Source organism: Panulirus ornatus, chromosome 57 (genome assembly GCF_036320965.1).
Source record: "Panulirus ornatus isolate Po-2019 chromosome 57, ASM3632096v1, whole genome shotgun sequence".
Lineage (NCBI taxonomy): Eukaryota > Metazoa > Arthropoda > Malacostraca > Decapoda > Palinuridae > Panulirus > Panulirus ornatus.
In genome coordinates this window covers 6,076,525-6,096,666 of record NC_092280.1, presented here as the reverse complement: position 1 = coordinate 6,096,666, position 20,142 = coordinate 6,076,525, and the positions used below count along the sequence as shown (strand labels likewise).

At 41.6% G+C, this 20,142-nt stretch overlaps 1 protein-coding gene across 1 annotated transcript in view; it reads right to left on the bottom strand.

The window, feature by feature from the left end:
* LOC139766169 (polycystin-1-like) overlaps nucleotides 1-20,142 on the bottom strand; it is a 303,003-nt gene that overhangs the window by 258,512 nt on the left and 24,349 nt on the right. The window contains exons 6-9 of the mRNA XM_071694439.1: nucleotides 19,535-19,652; nucleotides 6,088-6,260; nucleotides 1,579-1,750; nucleotides 1,092-1,233 (exon numbers count right to left, since the gene is read on the bottom strand). Coding sequence (XP_071550540.1) covers nucleotides 1,092-1,233; nucleotides 1,579-1,750; nucleotides 6,088-6,260; nucleotides 19,535-19,652 — 605 coding nt within the window. The remainder of the gene's footprint in view (nucleotides 1-1,091; nucleotides 1,234-1,578; nucleotides 1,751-6,087; nucleotides 6,261-19,534; nucleotides 19,653-20,142) is intronic.

The following is a 20,142-nucleotide window of genomic DNA, read 5'->3' as shown; positions in this document are numbered from 1 at the left end:
TACACACACACCTCATCACAAACACCTAACACTTTCTCATCCCAGACACCCTACATCCACCACCCTATCAAATATTACATTCAACAGTCCTTCAAAATACTCAATTAATCACTTCTTATCTCTTTTTGGCCTGTTACCACATTCTCATCTGCTCCTCTCACTGATTTGTTCTCTTGTTCTCCTCACACTGTTTACCTCCTTCTACAATGTTTTCTTATTCTCTAAAGTTTGCCAAAACTCTCTCACACCATTTTTCATATGCCCTCTCTTGCAGCCCCTACACCTTCATCTTGACCTCCTGGTAATTTCTCTTGTACATTTCCTAATCATTCACAATCCTTTTTGTAGTGCCCATACACCTCTGTTTTCTTATTCACCAACAACTCAACTTTTTCCTCCCTCCACCTACAAGCTTTTCTTAATATGCCCACATCTGACCATCTACATACACCAAACTTCACCTGTATATGTAAATGATGCTTCCCTAAATACCTCACACTCTTTATCCACTCCCCTGGTTTCTTTACTCTCATGCTACTCTTCATCCAATCTCTTATTATCTCTGCACAAAAGCCTCTTTTCCAAGCTTACTAACTTTCACCAACATCTTCAAGCCCACATCCTTTCCTCTTTTCCTCAGCCACTACAAAATATCACACTCACCCCCACCAAGAAATGATCAGCCATCCAACCAGCTTAACCCATCAACACATTCTTATCCAATGGTTTCTAATTTGCATGCCTGTCAGTTAATACATAGTCCAAAAATAACCAGTGACCCTCAGCCTCACTCATCAACACATTCATACATCTTTCTTTAAACAAAGTATTTTCAATCACCATTCCTTTATCAACACAAAACATGACATGCTGTATATCATTTACATTTACAACAGGTACCCCATGCATCCTTATTGTATCTTCAATTGCCACATCACCCACTCCTGCATTCTAATCTCCCACCACTAATACTCAATCCCTTGTCCCTAACAACCCTGTCTTTTGCACTTGCTGTAGTTACTCAATCCTTCCCTTTAATGTAGCACTATGTACAAACATAATATATATCTTGATTCCTTAACCAGAAATACCTTCTGCCAATTGGTCCTACAATAGCAATAACATCTCCTGGTAAGAGCTCAACAGGTCCAGGAAGATTTTCCCGATGGAACCCTTCTCCTGAGAATGTACTTGTCACCACAGTATCAGGTACATCAGCCCAAGTTGCAGTTCCTGAGGAAAAAGTTTAATGCTACACACATAAAATCCTGAATTGTATCAATTATGCTTTTATGATGTAATCAATGACTAACAGATTATCATGCATTTTCATGGAGTTTTCAAATAACTGTGAGTGGATTCAGCAGCAGATGGAACCTTGGAGACTGAAGAGAGTCATAGGGTGAGAGAAAGGACTAAGGTCCTGGTTGCTTTGAGGAATGTGTAGAAGGAAAGATCAATGCCTGTTAGGGCAAAGATGAATATGTTTAAAGATATAGTGGTTCAAATCATGTTGTTCAAATCAAAATAACTATGAGCTTTTATAATATGTTGAATCAAAGGCACAGTTAGTATTACCTTCTGGCAGCAGACAGGACAAAGTGCCATCACTACAGGTAGGTTTCCTTGGACAGAAAACCTGGTCACTCTCACAGGTGTGGATAGTTCCAAAGATATCATCAGGGGATGTGGTGACACAACCTTGTACATCTACTGAGTACTGGCCACTAGCACATGTTGGACGTCGCACCTGCATCAGTTTCCACATATTCAATTATCAGTTTTTATATTTTTATATTAGGTACAGTAGGGTTGAGGGTCAAGTCAATTGGGAGGTAAGTTTGAATGGAGAAAAACTGGAGGAAGTGAAGTGTTTTAGATATCTGGGAGTGGATCTGTCAGCGGATGGAACCATGGAAGCGGAAGTGGATCATAGGGTGGGGGAGGGGGCGAAAATTTTGGGAGCCTTGAAAAATGTGTGGAAGTCGAGAACATTATCTCGGAAAGCAAAAATGGGTATGTTTGAAGGAATAGTGGTTCCAACAATGTTGTATGGTTGCGAGGCGTGGGCTATGGATAGAGTTGTGCGCAGGAGGATGGATGTGCTGGAAATGAGATGTTTGAGGACAATGTGTGGTGTGAGGTGGTTTGATCGAGTAAGTAACGTAAGGGTAAGAGAGATGTGTGGAAATAAAAAGAGCGTGGTTGAGAGAGCAGAAGAGGGTGTTTTGAAATGGTTTGGGCACATGGAGAGAATGAGTGAGGAAAGATTGACCAAGAGGATATATGTGTCGGAGGTGGAGGGAACGAGGAGAAGAGGGAGACCAAATTGGAGGTGGAAAGATGGAGTGAAAAAGATTTTGTGTGATCGGGGCCTGAACATGCAGGAGGGTGTAAGGAGGGCAAGGAATAGAGTGAATTGGAGCGATGTGGTATACAGGGGTTGACGTGCTGTCAGTGGAGTGAATCAGGGCATGTGAGGCGTCTGGGGTGGACCATGGAAAGCTGTGTAGGTATGTATACACGTGTGTGGACATGTGTATGTACATGTGTATGGGGGGGGGGGGTTGGGCCATTTCTTTCGTCTGTTTCCTTGCGCTACCTCGCAGACGCGGGAGACAGTGACAAAGTATAAAAAAAAAAAAAAAAAAAAAAAAAAAAAAAAAAATATTCTAAAAGCTTTTATCAATACAAACCAAAAGAATTTCAAATATGAATTTCTGTACACCAGCAGAAATTTGATATCCAGAAGTTTAAAAATAACCTGCACTTAGGTACTGATGTCTCAGATGTAAATTCATGAGTGAAATGATCATCATTCCATTAAACATTCAGTTCATCTAAAACATTTTCAATTCAATACTGTTCCCCCTAATGTTGTTCTGATCATAATGCCTACTTCTGCCAGTCTATCACCCTAGCTGATTCTGTCCTTGGGAGATACTGCTTTCTAGAGGCCCTGCTAAGTAACACTATCCTGGATGGCAGAGCCTACAAAAACACTTTCTGGACTGAAAATATCAGTAGGTTCCAAACTTACATTATTCCCTTATCATGGTTGAAAGTTTTCTTCCCATTAATGTCATATATAAATATGACCTCGGCATGATGTTCAAGCTAACACTGCCTTAGCTGCCACAAATCTTTAATTATCTAGTGATGCACTTTGGGGGGTGTTATCAGACTCCACCTGTACTGGGCAAGTGGATGAAAGGGAAAACAGTTTTGTCAAGGAACTTCTCACTTCAAAGGGGTCCATCATCTCCCAGCTCCTGATTGCAGTCCAAGGGATAGAGTGAACTGGTGCAATGTGATACACAAGGGGTGACATACTGTCAATGGACTGAAACAAGGCATATGAAACGGCCCGGGTAAATAACAGAAACGTCTATGGGGTACTGTTGTGGATGGAAGGCTATGATTTCAGTGCATTACACATGATAGCTCAAGAATGGACATGAGCAAATTTGGTCAATTCTTCTTATGTTCCTGACACTAACTTACTAACATGAGAAACTGTGAACAAGTATGAAAGAAAGAAAAAAGAATGATATATGTGGGTGTTACTGGACTCTGTGGGCAAGATTACAATGCAACTGAAAGAAAGAGAGTACAGTTTGTCAAAGAACCTCTCACTTTAAAGGAGTGTGACCTCTCCCTGCTACTGAGGGTAGTGCAGCCTTGGGGCTAAACAAGCCCTGGAAATAGGGTCCCTGGTAATATCAAGACCCATTCAGAAAGAAGTCCTGGAATAATTATTGATGAAAAATGAAGTGGTTTAATTAGGTAGGTGATGAGTGACTTAAATATGAAGGTAAGTAATGTGGCATTTGAAGGCATAATTGGGTCACATGGACTATTCAGTATTATGAATGGAGATATTGAACAGCTTGTGGAGTTGTGTGCTGAAAAATGACTGGTGACTGGGAATACCTGGTAGAAAAAGAAGGAAATACATAAGTATACCTATGTCAGTAGGAGGGATGGTCAGCAGGCATTATTAGACTATATACTAATAGACAGGAATATAAAAGAGAGAGACTTTTGGATGTTAAAGTGCTAAGTGGGGCAGCTGGTGGGACGTTTGATCACTATCTTGTGAAGGCAAAGATGGAGATTTGTAGATATTTTTGAAAAAGAGGAAACAATGACGGTGAGAGTAAGTGAGCTTGGAAAGGAGACGAAAATGAAGAAATACCAAGAGAGACTGAGGGTAGAATGGCAAAAGGTAAATGAAGTTAGGGGAGCAGGTGAAGAATGGAAAGTATCTAGGGAAGCAGTAATGGTACGTGCAAGAGATGCATGGAGCATGCAAAAAGTGGGAGGTGGGCAGATTGGAAAGGGTAGTGAGTGATGGGATAAAGAAATAAAGTTGCTAGTGAAAGAGAAAAGAGAGGTGTTTGGGCAGTACTTACAGGGAAGGAGTGAAGATTATTGGGTGATGTGAAAGAGAAAGTGACAGAAGGTCAAGAGGAAGGAGCAGGGGTTGAAAAAGAAGAGAAATGAGAGTTGGGGAGAGCGAGTATCAGTAAACTTTATGGAGAGTAAGAGGATGCTTTGGAAGGAGGTACATAATGTGCAAAAGAAATGAGAACAAATGGGAACATTGGAGAAGAGGACAAATGAGGAAGTGATAACAGGTAGTGATGAAGTGAGGTGAAGATGGAATGAGTACTTTGAAGGACTGTCGAATGTGTTTGATGATATTGTGGCAGATGTAGGGTGTTTTGGTCAGGCTGGTATGCGAAGTAAGAGAGTGTGAAGAGCAGTTTGGTAATGAATTAGCTTCAAAACCATACTAGTAATAGCAGGTGATTGCTCTGACAATGATCACTCACTGGAGCTATTGTTTACGGGCAAGTGGCAAGGTCACAAGGCATATACAGAATTTTTTGTGTTGTCCACAAAAAAACAAATGAAATAAATTACATAAAACACCAAAGAAAATATTAAAAGATTAGTAAATAAAACAGATCACAGCAATAGCGAGCAATCACTCTCATAACTGACTGTTTCCTTGAAAAATGCTACTTTGCTGCCACTCCAACGCTCATGCTGTATAGTGGAAGCAATCCTGGGCTCTTTATGTCATGCATTGTGTTATAATCTCCTGTAGGAAAGCCATCATGATGCAGGAGATGCATCAGATACTGTCCAAGCCTACACAAACTAGATTCCACGAAACTTCACGTAGTCATATTTCTTCTTTATCATTTTGCAATGCACATTACTTCAAATCATTATCCTTTATCTAAGTAATTAGAGTAATAATGTACCTTTCTTTTACTATGTTTCTTTGGGCATTCTACATATCTTTCTGTGTATTGAATTAGGTTAAGAAATCTACCCCAGGAATGTAACCCCCATCATCCCAATGAATATTATGGTCAAAGGTGATCTTCCAGGAGTTTTCAAAAAGTTTTGATTTCCAGGAGTGTATCCCCGATTTTACCTAGGGTCCAGATATTACCATAGTATCTCTGTACAATATTCAATGTCTGTGATAGATATGTGCTGGATAAGTCACGAGTCAAAGCAGGGCACTGTATAATGATTCAAAGCACTGGTATCAACGTATACCACAACATAATTAAATTCAACACTCAGTAAATGTATACAACTAAGTAAATAAATACAGGACTGACTAATAGTATAGCACTGGGCAGCTGAATATCACATTCAGTTATAGAGTATACTGGAAAATGTCATTCAATGCTCTGTAGGAATTATCACAGTCTGTTACTTGCTGAAAATGTATAATTAAATATGACCAAGGAGTATCACTTATCATAATTCTGTCAACACTAACAACTGCTGTGCTATTGTACTAGACGGAACAGTACAATGATTACAGAACGGCATATCAAAGTAAAGTACTGAATGGTAGTATACAATGCTAGATGATAACACCAGAGCCACAAAAATACTGAGTTAAACAATGTTACTACCAAGTTACTATAATTAGAAGTCTGTAACCAGGTGCTGAATGGAGCCTACTTTTGCTGACACCTGGCTAGTTGATGTCAATGGTAAGATGAAGAATAAAAAACAAACTAACAACACGAATCTGAGATCAGTAACACTCACACTGACAGTAAAGGCACCAGCTGCTGTAGCATAAATGTCAAAAGCAATGATCATGGATGGTACTCTGATACGATGCTGTGTCATGATTATCTCCCCTGTGCTTGAACTTGGGGCTACCACTTGCCGGGTCAATTCTCTTGGTGGTGGGTTACCAAGCCGGTAGATCTCTGATCCTGTGGAGGGAAACAGATCCATCATTTCCCTGTGAATGAATGTAGCATAACACTGACGCCACAGCAGCCCAATAAAAAGGACTCTGAGATTATATAAAGAATTGAATAATAATATAGAAAAAAGAAATAGAAAGAGAGATATACATAAGTATACGTATGTAAGTAGGAGAGATGGCCAGAAAGCATTACTGGATTGTGTGTTATTTGATAGGTGCATGAAAGAGAGACTATTGGATGTTAATGTGCTGAGAGTTGCAACTGGAGGGATGTCTGATCATTATCTTGTGGAGGCGAAGGTGAAGATTTCTTGAGGTTTTCAGAAAAGAAGAGAGAATGTTGAGGTGAAGAGAGTGGTGAGAGTAAGTGAGCTTGGGAAGGAGACTTCTGTGAGAAGCTACCAGGAGAGACAGTGCAGAATGGAAAAAGGTGAGAGCAAAGGACGTATGGGAGTGGGGGAGGAATGGGATGTATTTAGGGAAGCAGTGATGGCTTGTGCAAAAGATGCTTGTGGCATGAGAAGTGTGGGACGTGGGCAGATTAGAAAGGGTAGTGAGTGGTGGGATGGAGAAGTAAGATTATTAGTGAAAGAGAAGAGAGAGGCATTTGGACGAGTTTTGCAGGGAAATAGTGCAAATGACTGGGAGATGCATAAAAGAAAGAGGCAGGAGGTCGAGAGAAAGGTGCAATACATGAAAATGAGGGCGAATGAGAGTTGGGGTGAGAGAGTATCATTAAACTTTAGGGAGAATAAGAAGGTGTTTTGGAAGGACGTAAATAAAGTGTGTCAGACAAGAGAACAAATGGGAACATCAGTGAAGGGGGCTAATGGGGAGGTAATAACAAGTAGTGGTGATGTGAGAAGGAGATGGAGTGAGTATTTTGAAGGTATGTTGAATGTGTCAGATGATAGAGTGGCAGTTACAGGGTGTTTTGGTCGAGGCGGTGTGCGAAGTGAAAGGGTTAGGGAAAATGATTTGGTAAACAAAGAAGGGGTAGTGAAAGCTTTGTGGAAGATGAAAGCCAGCAAGGCGGTAGGTTTGGATGGTATTGCAGTGAAATTTATTAAAAAAGGGGGTGACTGTATTGTTGACTGGTTGGTAAGGATATTTAATGCATATATGGCTCATGGTGAAGTGCCTGAGGATTTGCGGAATCCATGCATAGTGCCATTGTGCAAAGGCAAAGGGGATAAAGGTGAGTGTTCAAATTACAGAGGTATAAGTTTGTTGAGTATTCCTGGGAAATTATATGGGAGGGTATTGATTGAGAGGGTGAAAGCATGTACAGATTATCAGATCGGGGAAGAGCAGTGTGGATTCAGAAGTGGTTGAGGATGTGTGGTTCAGGTGTTTGCTTTGAAGGATGTATGTGAGAAATACTTGGAAAAACAAATGGATTTGTATGTAGCATCTATGGATCTGGAGAAGGTACATGATAGAGTTGATAGAGATGCTCTTTGGAAGGTATTAAGAATAAATGGTGGGGGAGGCAAGTTGCTAGATGCAGTGAAAAGTTTCTATTGAGGATGTAAGGCATGTGTACGAGTAGGAAGAGAGGAAAGTGATTGGTTCTCAGTGAATGTAGGTTTGCAGCAAGGGTGCATGATGTCTCCATGGTTGTTTAATTTGTGTATGGATGGGGTTGTTAGGGAGGTGAATGCAAGAGTTTTGGAGAAAGGGGCAAGTATGCAGTCTGTTGTGGATGAGAGGGCTTGGGAAGTGAGTCAGTTACTGTTCGCTGATGACACAGTGCTGGCGGCTGATTCGGGTGAGAGACTGCAGAAGCTGGTGACTGAGTTTGGTAAAGTGTGTGAAAGAAGGAACCTGAAAGCAAATGTGAATAAGAGCAAGGTTATTAGGTACAGTGGGGTTGAGGGACAAGTCAATTGGGAGGTAAGTCTGAATGGAGAAAAACTGGAGGAAATGAAGTGTTCTAGATATCTGGGAGTGGATTTAGCAGCAGATGGAACCATGGAAGTGGAAGTGAGTCACAGAGTTGGAGAGGGGGCTAAAGTTCTGGGAGCTTTGAAAAATGTGTGGAATGCGAGAACATTATCTCTGAAAGCAAAAATGGGTATGTTTGAAGGAATAGTGGTTCCAACAATGTTATATGGTTGCGAGGAGTGAGATATAAATAGGGTTGTGCAGAAGAGGGTGGATGTGTTGGAAATGAGAATAATCATCATCATCATTACTATTATTATAATTATTATTATTATTATCATTATCATTATCATTATTATTATTATTACTATTTTTATTATTATTATTACTATTGTTCTAAAAGGGGAAACAGAAGAAGGAGTCACACGGGGAGTGCTCATCCTCCTCGAAGGCTCAGATTGGGGTGTCTAAATGTGTGTGGATGTAACCAAGATGAGAAAAAAGGAGAGATAGGTACTATGTTTGAGGAAAGGAACGTGGATGTTTTGGCTCTGAGTGAAATGAAGCTCAAGGGTAAAGGGGAAGAGTGGTTTGGGAATGTCTTGGGAGAAAAGTCAGGAGTTAGTGAGACGACAAGAGCAAGGGAAGGAGTAGCACTACTCCTGAAACAGGAGTGGTGGGAGTATGTGATAGAGTGTAAGAAAGTAAACTCTATATTGATATGGGTTAAACTGAAAGTTGAGGGGGAGAGATGGGTGATAATTGGTGCATATACACCTGGGCATGAGAAGAAAGATCATGAGAGGCAAGTGTTTTGGGAGCAGCTGAATGAGCGTATTAGTGGTTTTGATGCACGAGACTGGGTTATAGTAATGGGTGATTTGAATGCAAAGGTGAGTAATGTGGCAGCTGAAGGAATAATTGGTATGCATGGGGTGTTCAGTGTTGTAAATGGAAATGGTGAAGAGCGTGTAGATTTATGTACTGAAAAAGGACTGGTGATTGGGAATACCTGGTTTAAAATGAGAGATATACATAAGTATACGTATGTAAGTAGGAGAGATGGCCAGAGAGCGTTATTGGATTATGTGTTATTTAATAGGTGCACGAAAGTGAGACTTTTGGACGTTAATGTGCTGAGAGGTGCAACTGGAGGGATGTCTGATCATTATCTTGTGGAAGCAAAGGTGAAGATTTGTAGAGGTTTTCAGAAAAGAAGAGAGAATGTTGGGGTGAAGAGAGTGGTGAGAGTAAGTGAGCTTGGGAAGGAGACTTCTGTGAGGAAGTACCAGGAGAGACTGAGTACAGAATGGAAAAAGGTGAGAACAAAGGAGGTAAGGGGAGTGGGGGAGGGATGGGATGTATTTAGGGAAGCAGTGATGGCTTGTGCAAAAGATGCTTGTGACATGAGAAGTGTGGGGGGTGGGCAGATTAGAAAGGGTAGTGAGTGGTGGGATGAAGAAGTAAGAATTTTAGTGAAAGAGAAGAGAGAGGCATTTGGACAATTTTTGCAGGGAAATAATGCAAATGACTGGGAGATGTATAAAAGAAAGAGGCAGGAGGTCAAGAGAAAGGTGCAAGAGGTGAAAAAGAGGGCAAATGAGAGTTGGGGTGAGAGAGTATCATTAGATTTTAGGGCAAATAAAAAGATGTTTTGGAAGGAGGTAAATAAAGTGCGTAAGACAAGGAAACAAATGGGAACTTCAGTGAAGGGGGCTAATGGGGAGGTGATAACAAGTAGTGGTGATGTGAGGAGATGGAGTGAGTATTCTAAAGGTTTGTTGAATGTGTTTGATGATAGAGTGGCAGATATAGTGTGTTTTGGTTGAGGTGGCATGCAAAGTGAGAGGGTTAGGGAAAATGATTTGGTAAACAGAGAAGAGGTAGTAAAAGCTTTGCAGAAGATGAAAGCCGGCAAGGCAGCGGGTTTGGTATTGCAGTGGAATATATTAAATAAGGGGGACTGTATTGTTGACTGGTTTTTTTTTTTTGCTTTGTCGCTGTCTCCCGCGTTTGCGAGGTAGCGCAAGGAAACAGACGAAAGAAATGGCCCAACCCACCCCCATACACATGTATGTACATACGTCCACACACGCAAATATACATACCTACACAGCTTTCCATGGTTTACCTGAGACGCTTCACATGCCTTGATTCAATCCACTGACAGCACGTCAACCCCTGTATACCACATCGCTCCAATTCACTCTATTCCTTGCCCTCCTTTCACCCTCCTGCATGTTCAGGCCCCGATCACACAAAATCTTTTTCACTCCATCTTTCCACCTCCAATTTGGTCTCCCTCTTCTCCTCGTTCCCTCCACGTCCGACACATATATCCTCTTGGTCAATCTTTCCTCACTCATTCTCTCCATGTGACCAAACCATTTCAAAACACCCTCTTCTGCTCTCTCAACCATGCTCTTTTTGTTTCCACACATCTCTCTTACCCTTACGTTACTTACTCGATCAAACCACCTCACACCACACAATGTCCTCAAACATCTCATTTCCAGCACATCCATCCTCCTGTGCACAACTCTATCCATAGTCCATGCCTCGCAACCATACAACATTGTTGGAACCACTATTCCTTCAAACATACCCATTTTTGCTTTCCGAGATAATGTTCTCGACTTCCACACATTCTTCAACGCTCCCAGAATTTTCGCCCCCTCCCCCACCCTATGATCCACTTCCGCTTCCATCTTTCCATCCGCTGCCAGATCCACTCCCAGATATCTAAAACACTTCACTTCCTCCAGTTTTTCTCCATTCAAACTCACCTCCCAATTGACTTGACCCTCAACCCTACTGGTTGGTAAGGTTATTTAATGTATGTATGATTCATGGTGAGGTGCCTGAGGATTGGTGGAATGCTTGCATAGTGTCACTGTACAAGGGCAAAGGGGATAAAGGCGAGTGTTCAAATTACAGAGGTATAAGTTTGTTGAGTATTCCTGGGAAATTATATGGGAGGGTATTGATTGAGAAGGTGAAGGCATGTACAGAGCATCAGATTGGGGAAGAGCAGTGTGGTTTCGGAAGTGATGGAGGATATGTGGATCAGGTGTTTGCTTTGAAGAATGTATGTGAGAAATACTTAGAAAAGCAAATGGATTTGTATGTAGCATTTACGGATCTGGAGAAGGGATATGACAGAGTTGATAGAGATGCTCTGTGGAAGGTATTAAGAATATATGGTGTGGGAAGCAAGTTGTTAGAAGCAGTGAAAAGTTTTTATCGAGGATGTAAGGCATGTGTACGTGTAGGAAGAGAGGAAAGTGATTGGTTCTCAGTGAATGTAGGTTTGCGGCAGGGGAGTGTGATGTCTCCATGGTTGTTTAATTTGTTTATGGATGGGGTTGTTAGGGAGGTGAATGCAAGAAATTTGGAAAGAGGGGCAAGTATGCAGTCTGTTGTGGATGAGCGAGCTTGGGAAGTGAGTCAGTTGTTCTTCGCTGGTGATACAGCGTTGGTGGCTGATTCATGTGAGAAACTGCAGAAGCTGGTGACTGAGTTTGGTAAAGTGTGTGAAAGAAGAAAGTTGAGAGTAAATGTGACTAAGAGCAAGGTTATTAGGTACAGTAGGGTTGAGGGTCAATTAATTGGAAGGTAAGTTTGAATGGAGAAAAACTGGAGGAAGTGAAGTGTTTTAGATATCTGGGAGTGAATTTGGCAGCGGATGGAATCATGGAAGCGGAAGTGAATCATAGGGTGGGGGAGGGGGCGAAAATTCTGGGAGCCTTGAAGGATGTGTGGAAGTCGAGAACATTATCTCGGAAAGCAAAAATGGGTATGTTTGAAGGAATAGTGGTTCCAACAATGTTGTATGGTTGCGAGGCATGGGTTATGGATAGAGTTGTGTGCAGAAGGGTGGATGTGTTGGAAATGAGATGTTTGAGGACAATATGTGGTGTGAGGTGGTTTGATCGAGTAAGTAATGATAGGGTAAGAGAGATGTGTGGTAATAAAAAGAGTGTGGTTGAGAGAGCAGAAGAGGGTGTTTTGAAATGGTTTGGTCACATGGAGAGAATGAGTGAGGAAAGATTGACCAAGAGGATATATGTGTCAGACGTGGAGGGAACGAGTAGAAGTGGGAGACCAAATTGGAGGTGGAAAGATGGAGTGAAAAAGATTTTGAGTGATTGGGGCCTAAACATGCTAAAGGGTGAAAGGCGTGCAAGGAATAGAGTGAATTGGAACGATGTGATATACCAGGGTCGACTTGCTGTCAATGGATTGAACCAGGGCATGTGAAGTGTCTGGGGTAAGCCATGGAAAGTTCTGTGGGGCCTGGATGTGGCAAGGGAGCTGTGGTTTCGATGCATTATTACATGACAGCTAGAGACTAAGTGTGAACGAATGGGGCCTTTGTTGTCCTTTCCTAGCGCTACCTCGCACACATGAGGGGGGAGGGGGTTGTTATTTCATGTGTGGCGAGGTGGCGATGGGAATGAACAAAGGCAGACAGTATGAATTATGTACAAGTGTATATATGTATATGTCTGTATGTGTATATATATGTATACGTTGAGATGTATAGGTATGTATATTTGCATGTGTTGACGTGTATGTATATACATGTGTATGTGGGTGGGTTGGGCCATTCTTTTGTCTGTTTCCTTGCGCTACCTCGCTAACACAGGAGACAGCGACAAAGCAAAATAAATATATATGAAATAATTATTATTATTATTATTATTATTATTATCGTTATCATACTTTGTCACATACCCCTGCCGCTAACTGACATTCACTGGGAACCAATCACTTTCCTCTCTTCCTACTCATACACATGCTTTACATCGTTGCTAAAAACTTTTCACTGCTTCTAGCAACTTGCCTCCCACACCATATACTCTTGATACCTTCCAAAGAGCATCTCTATCAACTCTATCATATGCCTTCTCCAGATCCATAAATGCTACATACAAATCCATTTGTTTTTCTAAGTATTTCTCCCATACATTCTTCAAAGCAAACACCTGATCCACACATCCTCTACCACTTCTGAAACCACACTGCTCTTCCCCAATCTGAAGTTCTGTACATGCCTTCACCCTCTCAATCAATAACCTCCCATATAATTTCCCAGGAATACTCAATAAACTTATACCTCTGTAATTTGAACACTCACCTTTATCCCCTTTACCTTTGTACAATGGCACTATGCATGCATTCTGCCAATCCTCGGGCATTTCACCATGAGCCATACATACACTGAATATCCTCACCAACCAGTTAATTGAAAAAGGTGAGAGCAAATGACATAAGGGGAGTCGGGGAGGAATGGGATGTATTTAGGGAAGCAGTGATGGCTTGTGAAAAAGATGGCATGAGAAAGGTGGGAGATGGGTGGATTAGAAAGGGCAGTGAGTGATGGGAGGAAGAAGTAAGATTGTTAGTATAAGAGAAGAGAGAGGCGTTTGGAAGATATTTACAAGGAATTAGTGCAAATGACTGGGTAATGTATAAAAGAAAGAAACTGGAGGTCAAGAGAAAGGTGCAAGAGGTGAAAAAGAGGGCAAATGAGAGTTGGGGTGAGAGAGTGTCATCAAATTTTAGGGAGAATAAATAGATGTTTTGGAAGGAGGTAAATACAGTGCGTAAGACAAGAGAACAAATAGGAACATCGGTGAAGGGGGCTAATGGGGAGGTAATAACAAGTAGTGGTGAAGTGAGAAGGAGATGGAGTGAGTATTTTGAAGGTTTGTTGAATATGTTTGATGATAAGGGGGCAGATTTGGGTTTTTTGGTCAAGGTGGTGTGCAAAGTGAGAGGGTCAGGGAGAATGGTCTGGTAAAGAGAAGAGGTAGTGAAAGCTTTGTGGAAGATGAAAGGCGGCAGGATGAGATGTTAATGCAGTGGAATTTATTAAAAAAGAGGGTGACTGTGTTATTGACTGGTTGGTAGGGATATTCAGTGTATGTATGGTTCATGGTGAAGTGCCTGAGGATTTGCGGAGAGCATGCATAGTGCCATTGTATAAAGGCTAAGGGGATAAGTTGGGTGTTTAAATTACATAGGTATAAGTGTGTTGAGTATTCCTGGGAAATCATATGGGAAGGTATTGATTGAGAGGGTAAATGCATGTACAGAGTATCAGATTGGGGAAAAGCAGTGTGGTTTTAGAAGTGGTAGAGGGTGTGTGGATCAGGTGTTTGCTTTGAAGAATGTATGTGAGAAATACTCAGAAAAACAGATGGATTTCTTTGAAGCATTTATGGATCTGGAGAAGGCATATGATAAGAGCTGATAGAGATGCTCTTTGGAAGGTATTAAGAGTATATGGGGTGGGAGGTAAGTTGCTAGAAGCAGTGAAAATTTTATATCAAGGATGTAAGGCATGTGTATGAGTAGGGAGAGAGGAAAGTGATTGGTTCCCAGTGAATGTCAATTTGCGGCAGGGGTGTGAGATGTCTCCATGGTTTTTTAATTTGTTTATGGATGGGGTTGTTAGGTAGGTAAATGCAAGAGTTCTGGAGAGAGGGGCAAGTATGCAGTCTGTTATGGATGAGAGGGCTTGGGAAGTGTCAGTTGTTTTTCGCTGATGATACAGCGCTGGTGGCTGATTCGGGTGAGAAACTGAAGTTGGTGACTGAGTTTGGTCAAGTGTGTGAAAGAAGAAAGTTGAGAGTAAATGTGAATAAGAGCAAGGTAATAATCTTAGTTCGGTAGGGTTGAAGGACAAGTTAATGGGAGGTAAGTTTAAATGGAGAAAAACTGGAGGAAGTGAAGTGTTTTAGACATCTGGGATTGGATTTAGTGCAGGATGGAACCATGGAAGTGAAAGCAAGTCACAGGATGGGGGAGGGGGAGAAGGTTCTGGGAGCGTTGAAGAATGTGTCGAAGGTGAGAATGTTATCTCGGAGAGCAAAAATGGGTATGTTTGAAGGAAGTAATGAAAGGGGAAGAGAGATGTGTGGTAATAAAAAGAGTGTGGTTGAGAGAGCAGATGAGGGTGTATTGAAATGGTTTGGTCACATGGAGAGAATGAGTAAGGAAAGAATGACAAAGAGGATATATGTGTCAGAGGTGGAGGGAATGAGGAGAAGTGGGAGACCAAATTGGAGGTGAAAAGATGGAGTGAAAAAGATTTTGAGTGATTGGGGCCTGAACATACAGGTGGGTGAAAGGCGTGCAGGGAATAGAGTGAATTGGAATGATGTGGTATACTGGGGTCAACATGCTGTTAATGGATTGAACCATGGCATGTGAAGCATCTGGGGTAAACAATGGAAAGTTTTGTAGGGCCTGGATGTGAAAAGGGAGCTGTGGTTTTGGAGCATTACACATGACAGATAGAGACTGAGTGTGAACGAAAGTGGCCTTTGTTGTCTTTTCCAAGCGCTACCTTGCACACGAGCGGGGGGAGAGGGGTGTCATTTCATGTGTGGTGGTGTGGCTACAGAATGGATGAAGGCAGCAAGTATGGATGTGTACATGTGTATATATGTGTATGTCTCTATGTGTATATGTACGTATACGTTGAAATGTATAGGTATGTATATGTGCGTGTGTGGGTGTCTGTATATATATATATGTATGTGGGCGGGTTGGGCCATTCTTTCATCTGTCCCTTGTGCTACCTCACTAACGCAGGAGACAGTGACTAAGTATAATAATAAATAATAATAATATATTTATCTATATATATTCATTATAGTTTGTCGCTGTCTCCTGCATTACCGAGGTAGCGCAAGAAAACAAACAAAAGAATAGCCCAACCCACCCACACACACATGTATATACATAAAAGCCCACGCATACACAAGTACATACCTATACATTTCAATGTATACATACATATACATACACATACATATACACATATACACTGGTACACATTCATACTTGCTGCCTTCATCCATTCTCATCGCTGCCCCGCCACACATGAAATGGCATCCCCCTCCCCCAGCACGTCCAGAAGGTAGTGCTAGGAAGAGACAACAAAGGCCACATTCATTCACACTCATTCTCTAGGTGTCATGCGTAATGCACCGAAACCACATCTCCCTTTCCACATCCAGGCCCCACAAAACTTTCCATGGTTTACCCTAGATGCTTCAAATGCCCTGGTTCAATCCATTGACAGCACGTCCACCCCAGTATACTACATCGTTCCAATTCACTCTATTCCTTGCACCCCTTTCATCCTCAAGTATGTTCAGGCCCCGATCGCTCAGAATCTTTTTCACTTCATCCTTCCACCTCCAATTTGGTCTCCCACTTCTCCTCGTCCCCTCCACCTCTGACACATATATCCTCTTGGTCAATCTTTCCTCACTCATTCTCTCCATGTGACTAAACCATTTCAATACACCCTCTTCTGCTCTCTCAACCTCATTCTTTTTATTACCACATATCTCTCTCACCCTTTCATTACTTACTCATTCAAACCACCTCACTCCACATACTATCCTCATACATCTCATTTTCAACACATCCACCCTCCTCCGCACAACCCTATCTATAGCCCATGCCTCGCAACCATATAACATTGTTGGAACCACCACTCCTTCAAACATACCCATTTTTGCTCTCCGAGATATGTTCTTGCTTTCCACATATTCTTCAACGCTCCCAGAACCTTCGACCCCTCCCCCACCCTGTGACTTACTTCTGCTTCCACGGTTCCATCCGCTACCAAATCCACTCCCAGATATCTAAAACACTTCACTTCTTCCAATTTTTCTCCATTCAAACTTAACTCCCAACTGACTTGTCCCTCAACCCTACTGAACCTAGTAACCTTGCTCTTATTCACAACTCTCAGCTTTCTTCTTTCACACACTTTACCAAACTCAGTCACCAGTTTCTGCAGTTTCTCACCCGAATCAGCCACCAGCGCTGTATCATCAGCGAAAAACAACTGACTCACTTCCCAAGCCCTCTCATCCATAACAGACTGCATACTTGCCCCTCTCTCCAAAACTCTTGCATTCATCTCCCTAACTACCCCATCCATAAACAAATTAAACACCATGGAGACATCACGCACCCTCGCCACAAACTGACATTCACTGGGAACCAATCACTCTCCTCTCTTCCTACTCATACATGTGCCTTACATTCTCAATAAAAACTTTTCACTGCTTCAAGCAACTTACCTCCCTCACCATATACTCTTAATACCTTTAACAGAGCATCTCTATCAACTCTTTCATATGCCTTTTCCAGATCCATAAATGCTACATATAAATCCATCTGTTTTACTAAGTATTTCTCAATACGTTCTTCAAAGCAAACACCTGAAAGCTTTGCGGAAGATGACAGCCAGCAAGGCGGCGAGTTTGGATGGTATTGCAGTGGAATTTATCAAAAAAGGGGGTGACTGTGTTGTTGACTGGTTAGTGAGGATATTCAATGTATGTATGGTTCATGGTGAAGTGCATGAGCATTGGCAGAATGGATGCATAGTGCCATTGTATAAAGGCAAATGTATGCATGGTTAATGGTGAAGTGCTTGACGACTGGCAGAATGCATGCATAGTGCCAATGTATAATGGCAAAGGGGATAAAGGTGAGTGTTCAAATTGCAGAGGTATAAGTTTGCTGAGTATTCCTGGGAATTATATGGGAGGGTATTGGTTGAGAGGGTAAAGGCATGTTCAGAGCATCAGATTGGAGAAGAGCAGTGTTGTTTCGGAAGTGGTAGAGGATGTGTGGATCAGGTGTTTGCTTTGAAGAATATATGTGAGAAATACTTATTTAAGGATCTGGAGAAGGCATATGATAGAGTTGATAGAGATGCACTGTGGAAGGTATTAAGAGTATATGGTGTGGGAGCTAAGTTGCTGGAAGCAGTTAAATGTTTTCATGAAGGATGTAAGACACCAAAACCAGAGCTCCCTGTCCACATCCAGGCCCTACAGACCTTTCCATGGTTTACCCCAGATGCTTTACATGCCCTGGTTCAGTCCATTGACAGCACATCGACCCCACTATACCACATCATTCCAATTCACTCTCTTCCTAGCATGCCTCTCACCCTCCTGTAAGTTCAGGCGCCAATAGCTTAAAATCTTTTTCACTCCATCCTTCCACCTCCAATTGGGTCTCCCACTTCTCCTTCTTCTCTCCAACTCTGACACATATATCCTCTTTTTCAATCATTCCTCACTCATTCTCTCCATATGTCCAAAGCATTTCAACACACCCTCTTCTGCTCTCTCAACCACACTATTTCCACACATCTCTTTCCCTTTCATTACATACTTGATCAAACCACCTCACACCATACACTGTTCTCAAATATTTCATTTCCAACACATCCACCCTCCTCCATACAACCCTATCTATAGGCTATGCCTCGCAACCAAATAGCATTGCTAGAACTACTATTCCTACAATCATATCCATTTTTGCTCTTCGAGATAATGTTCTCACCTTCCACACATTCTTCATCGCTCCCTGAACCTTCGCACCCTCCCTCACCCTGTCACTCACTTCTGCTTCCATGGTTCCATCCGCTGCTTAGTTCACTCCCAGATATCTAAGACACTTCACTTCCTCCAGTTTTTCTCCATTCAAACTTATCTCCCACTTAACTTGTTCCTCAACTCTACTGAACCTAATTACCTTGCTCTTATTCACATTTACTCTTAATTTTCTCAATTACTCTCAAGCTGGGTAGGCAGTTGTTTCTGGATGGATTTTGTGTAGGTGTGTCACCAATTTCATGTTTAGAGTTGAGGTTGGTTCGTGGCTGACTTTTGAGCAGTATCTCATGAGTATGATTACGTATTCTTTGGGAGAAGTGATTTCATTAGAATGGGTCTGGTGTACTGCATGAGTGGGAGTTGGACTGGTGTGATAACAAAGGATTTTCTTTAATGAGCACCTAAGCTGGTAGGTATGGGTCTTGTGACTTCATGTGTTTAGGAAGGAATGGCAATTTTCAGTTTGTCTTTCAAAGATTAGGTGTGACAGTGTTGCTTAGAGATTAAACTTCTTTGATTTCAACTGATGGAAAGTCACTGTGCATGAGTGGTTTCTTTGCTTTATAAGGTGTATAACTTGTAGGGAGAAATTTAGACTGTATTTCTTTCTGTGTCCTTAAGTGTGTGCTTTTTGTTGGTTTGGTTGGAGATGTTGATGAAATGAGAGATTGCATGATCTAGTGATGAGAAATCATCTATCCTGAGGTTCTGAGCTCTGTTTCCTTGTACTAAAATTTTCGTTTCTATGTACTAAGTGAAGAACTACTTTTTGTGGAAGACTCACAGTGGAAGGATGAAGGGCTATTGCAAATATTATAAAATAACTTTGAATCCATACTGTAACTTTAAATGGCATTTATACAAACATACTCATAAACATAATATTTCACGAACAAAAACTTCAGAAATTAGATAAAAAAAAGGCAAAGATATCAAGGTAACTAACCAATGCTGGTAAACACAAACTGTGAGCTGTCATCATCAAATACAGCAGTGAAGGAATCACTCTCATCAGCCATAGTTACAGACACATTGCAGTAATAAATTATATCAGGCTCCCACACCTGTAAGAGAAATCTAGTTGGTACTTGTTCATAATCATTACAAAATTTTAGCATTAAGAATGCACATTCTTCCATTACCCACATTACTTTTTGCTCAGCTCATTAAATAATAATGATAAGCCACAGGGTGGGGGAGGGGGTGAAGGTTCTGGGGGTGATGAAGAATATGTGGAACGAGAGAATGTTATTACAGAGCAAAATGGGTATGTTTGAAGGAATAGTAATTCTAACAATACTGCATGGTTGTGAGGCATGGGCTACTGTACGGAGGAGGGTGGATGTGTTGGAAATTAAATGTTTGAGGACAATAAATGGTGTGAGGTGCTTTGATCGAGTAGGTAATGAAAGGGTAGGAGAGATGTGAGAGGAAATGAAAAGAGTGTAGTTAACAGAGTAGAAAAGGGTGTGCTGAAATGGTCTGAACATATGTAGAGAATGAGTGGGGAAAGACTGACAAAGAGGATATATGTGCATCAGAGGTGGAGGGAAC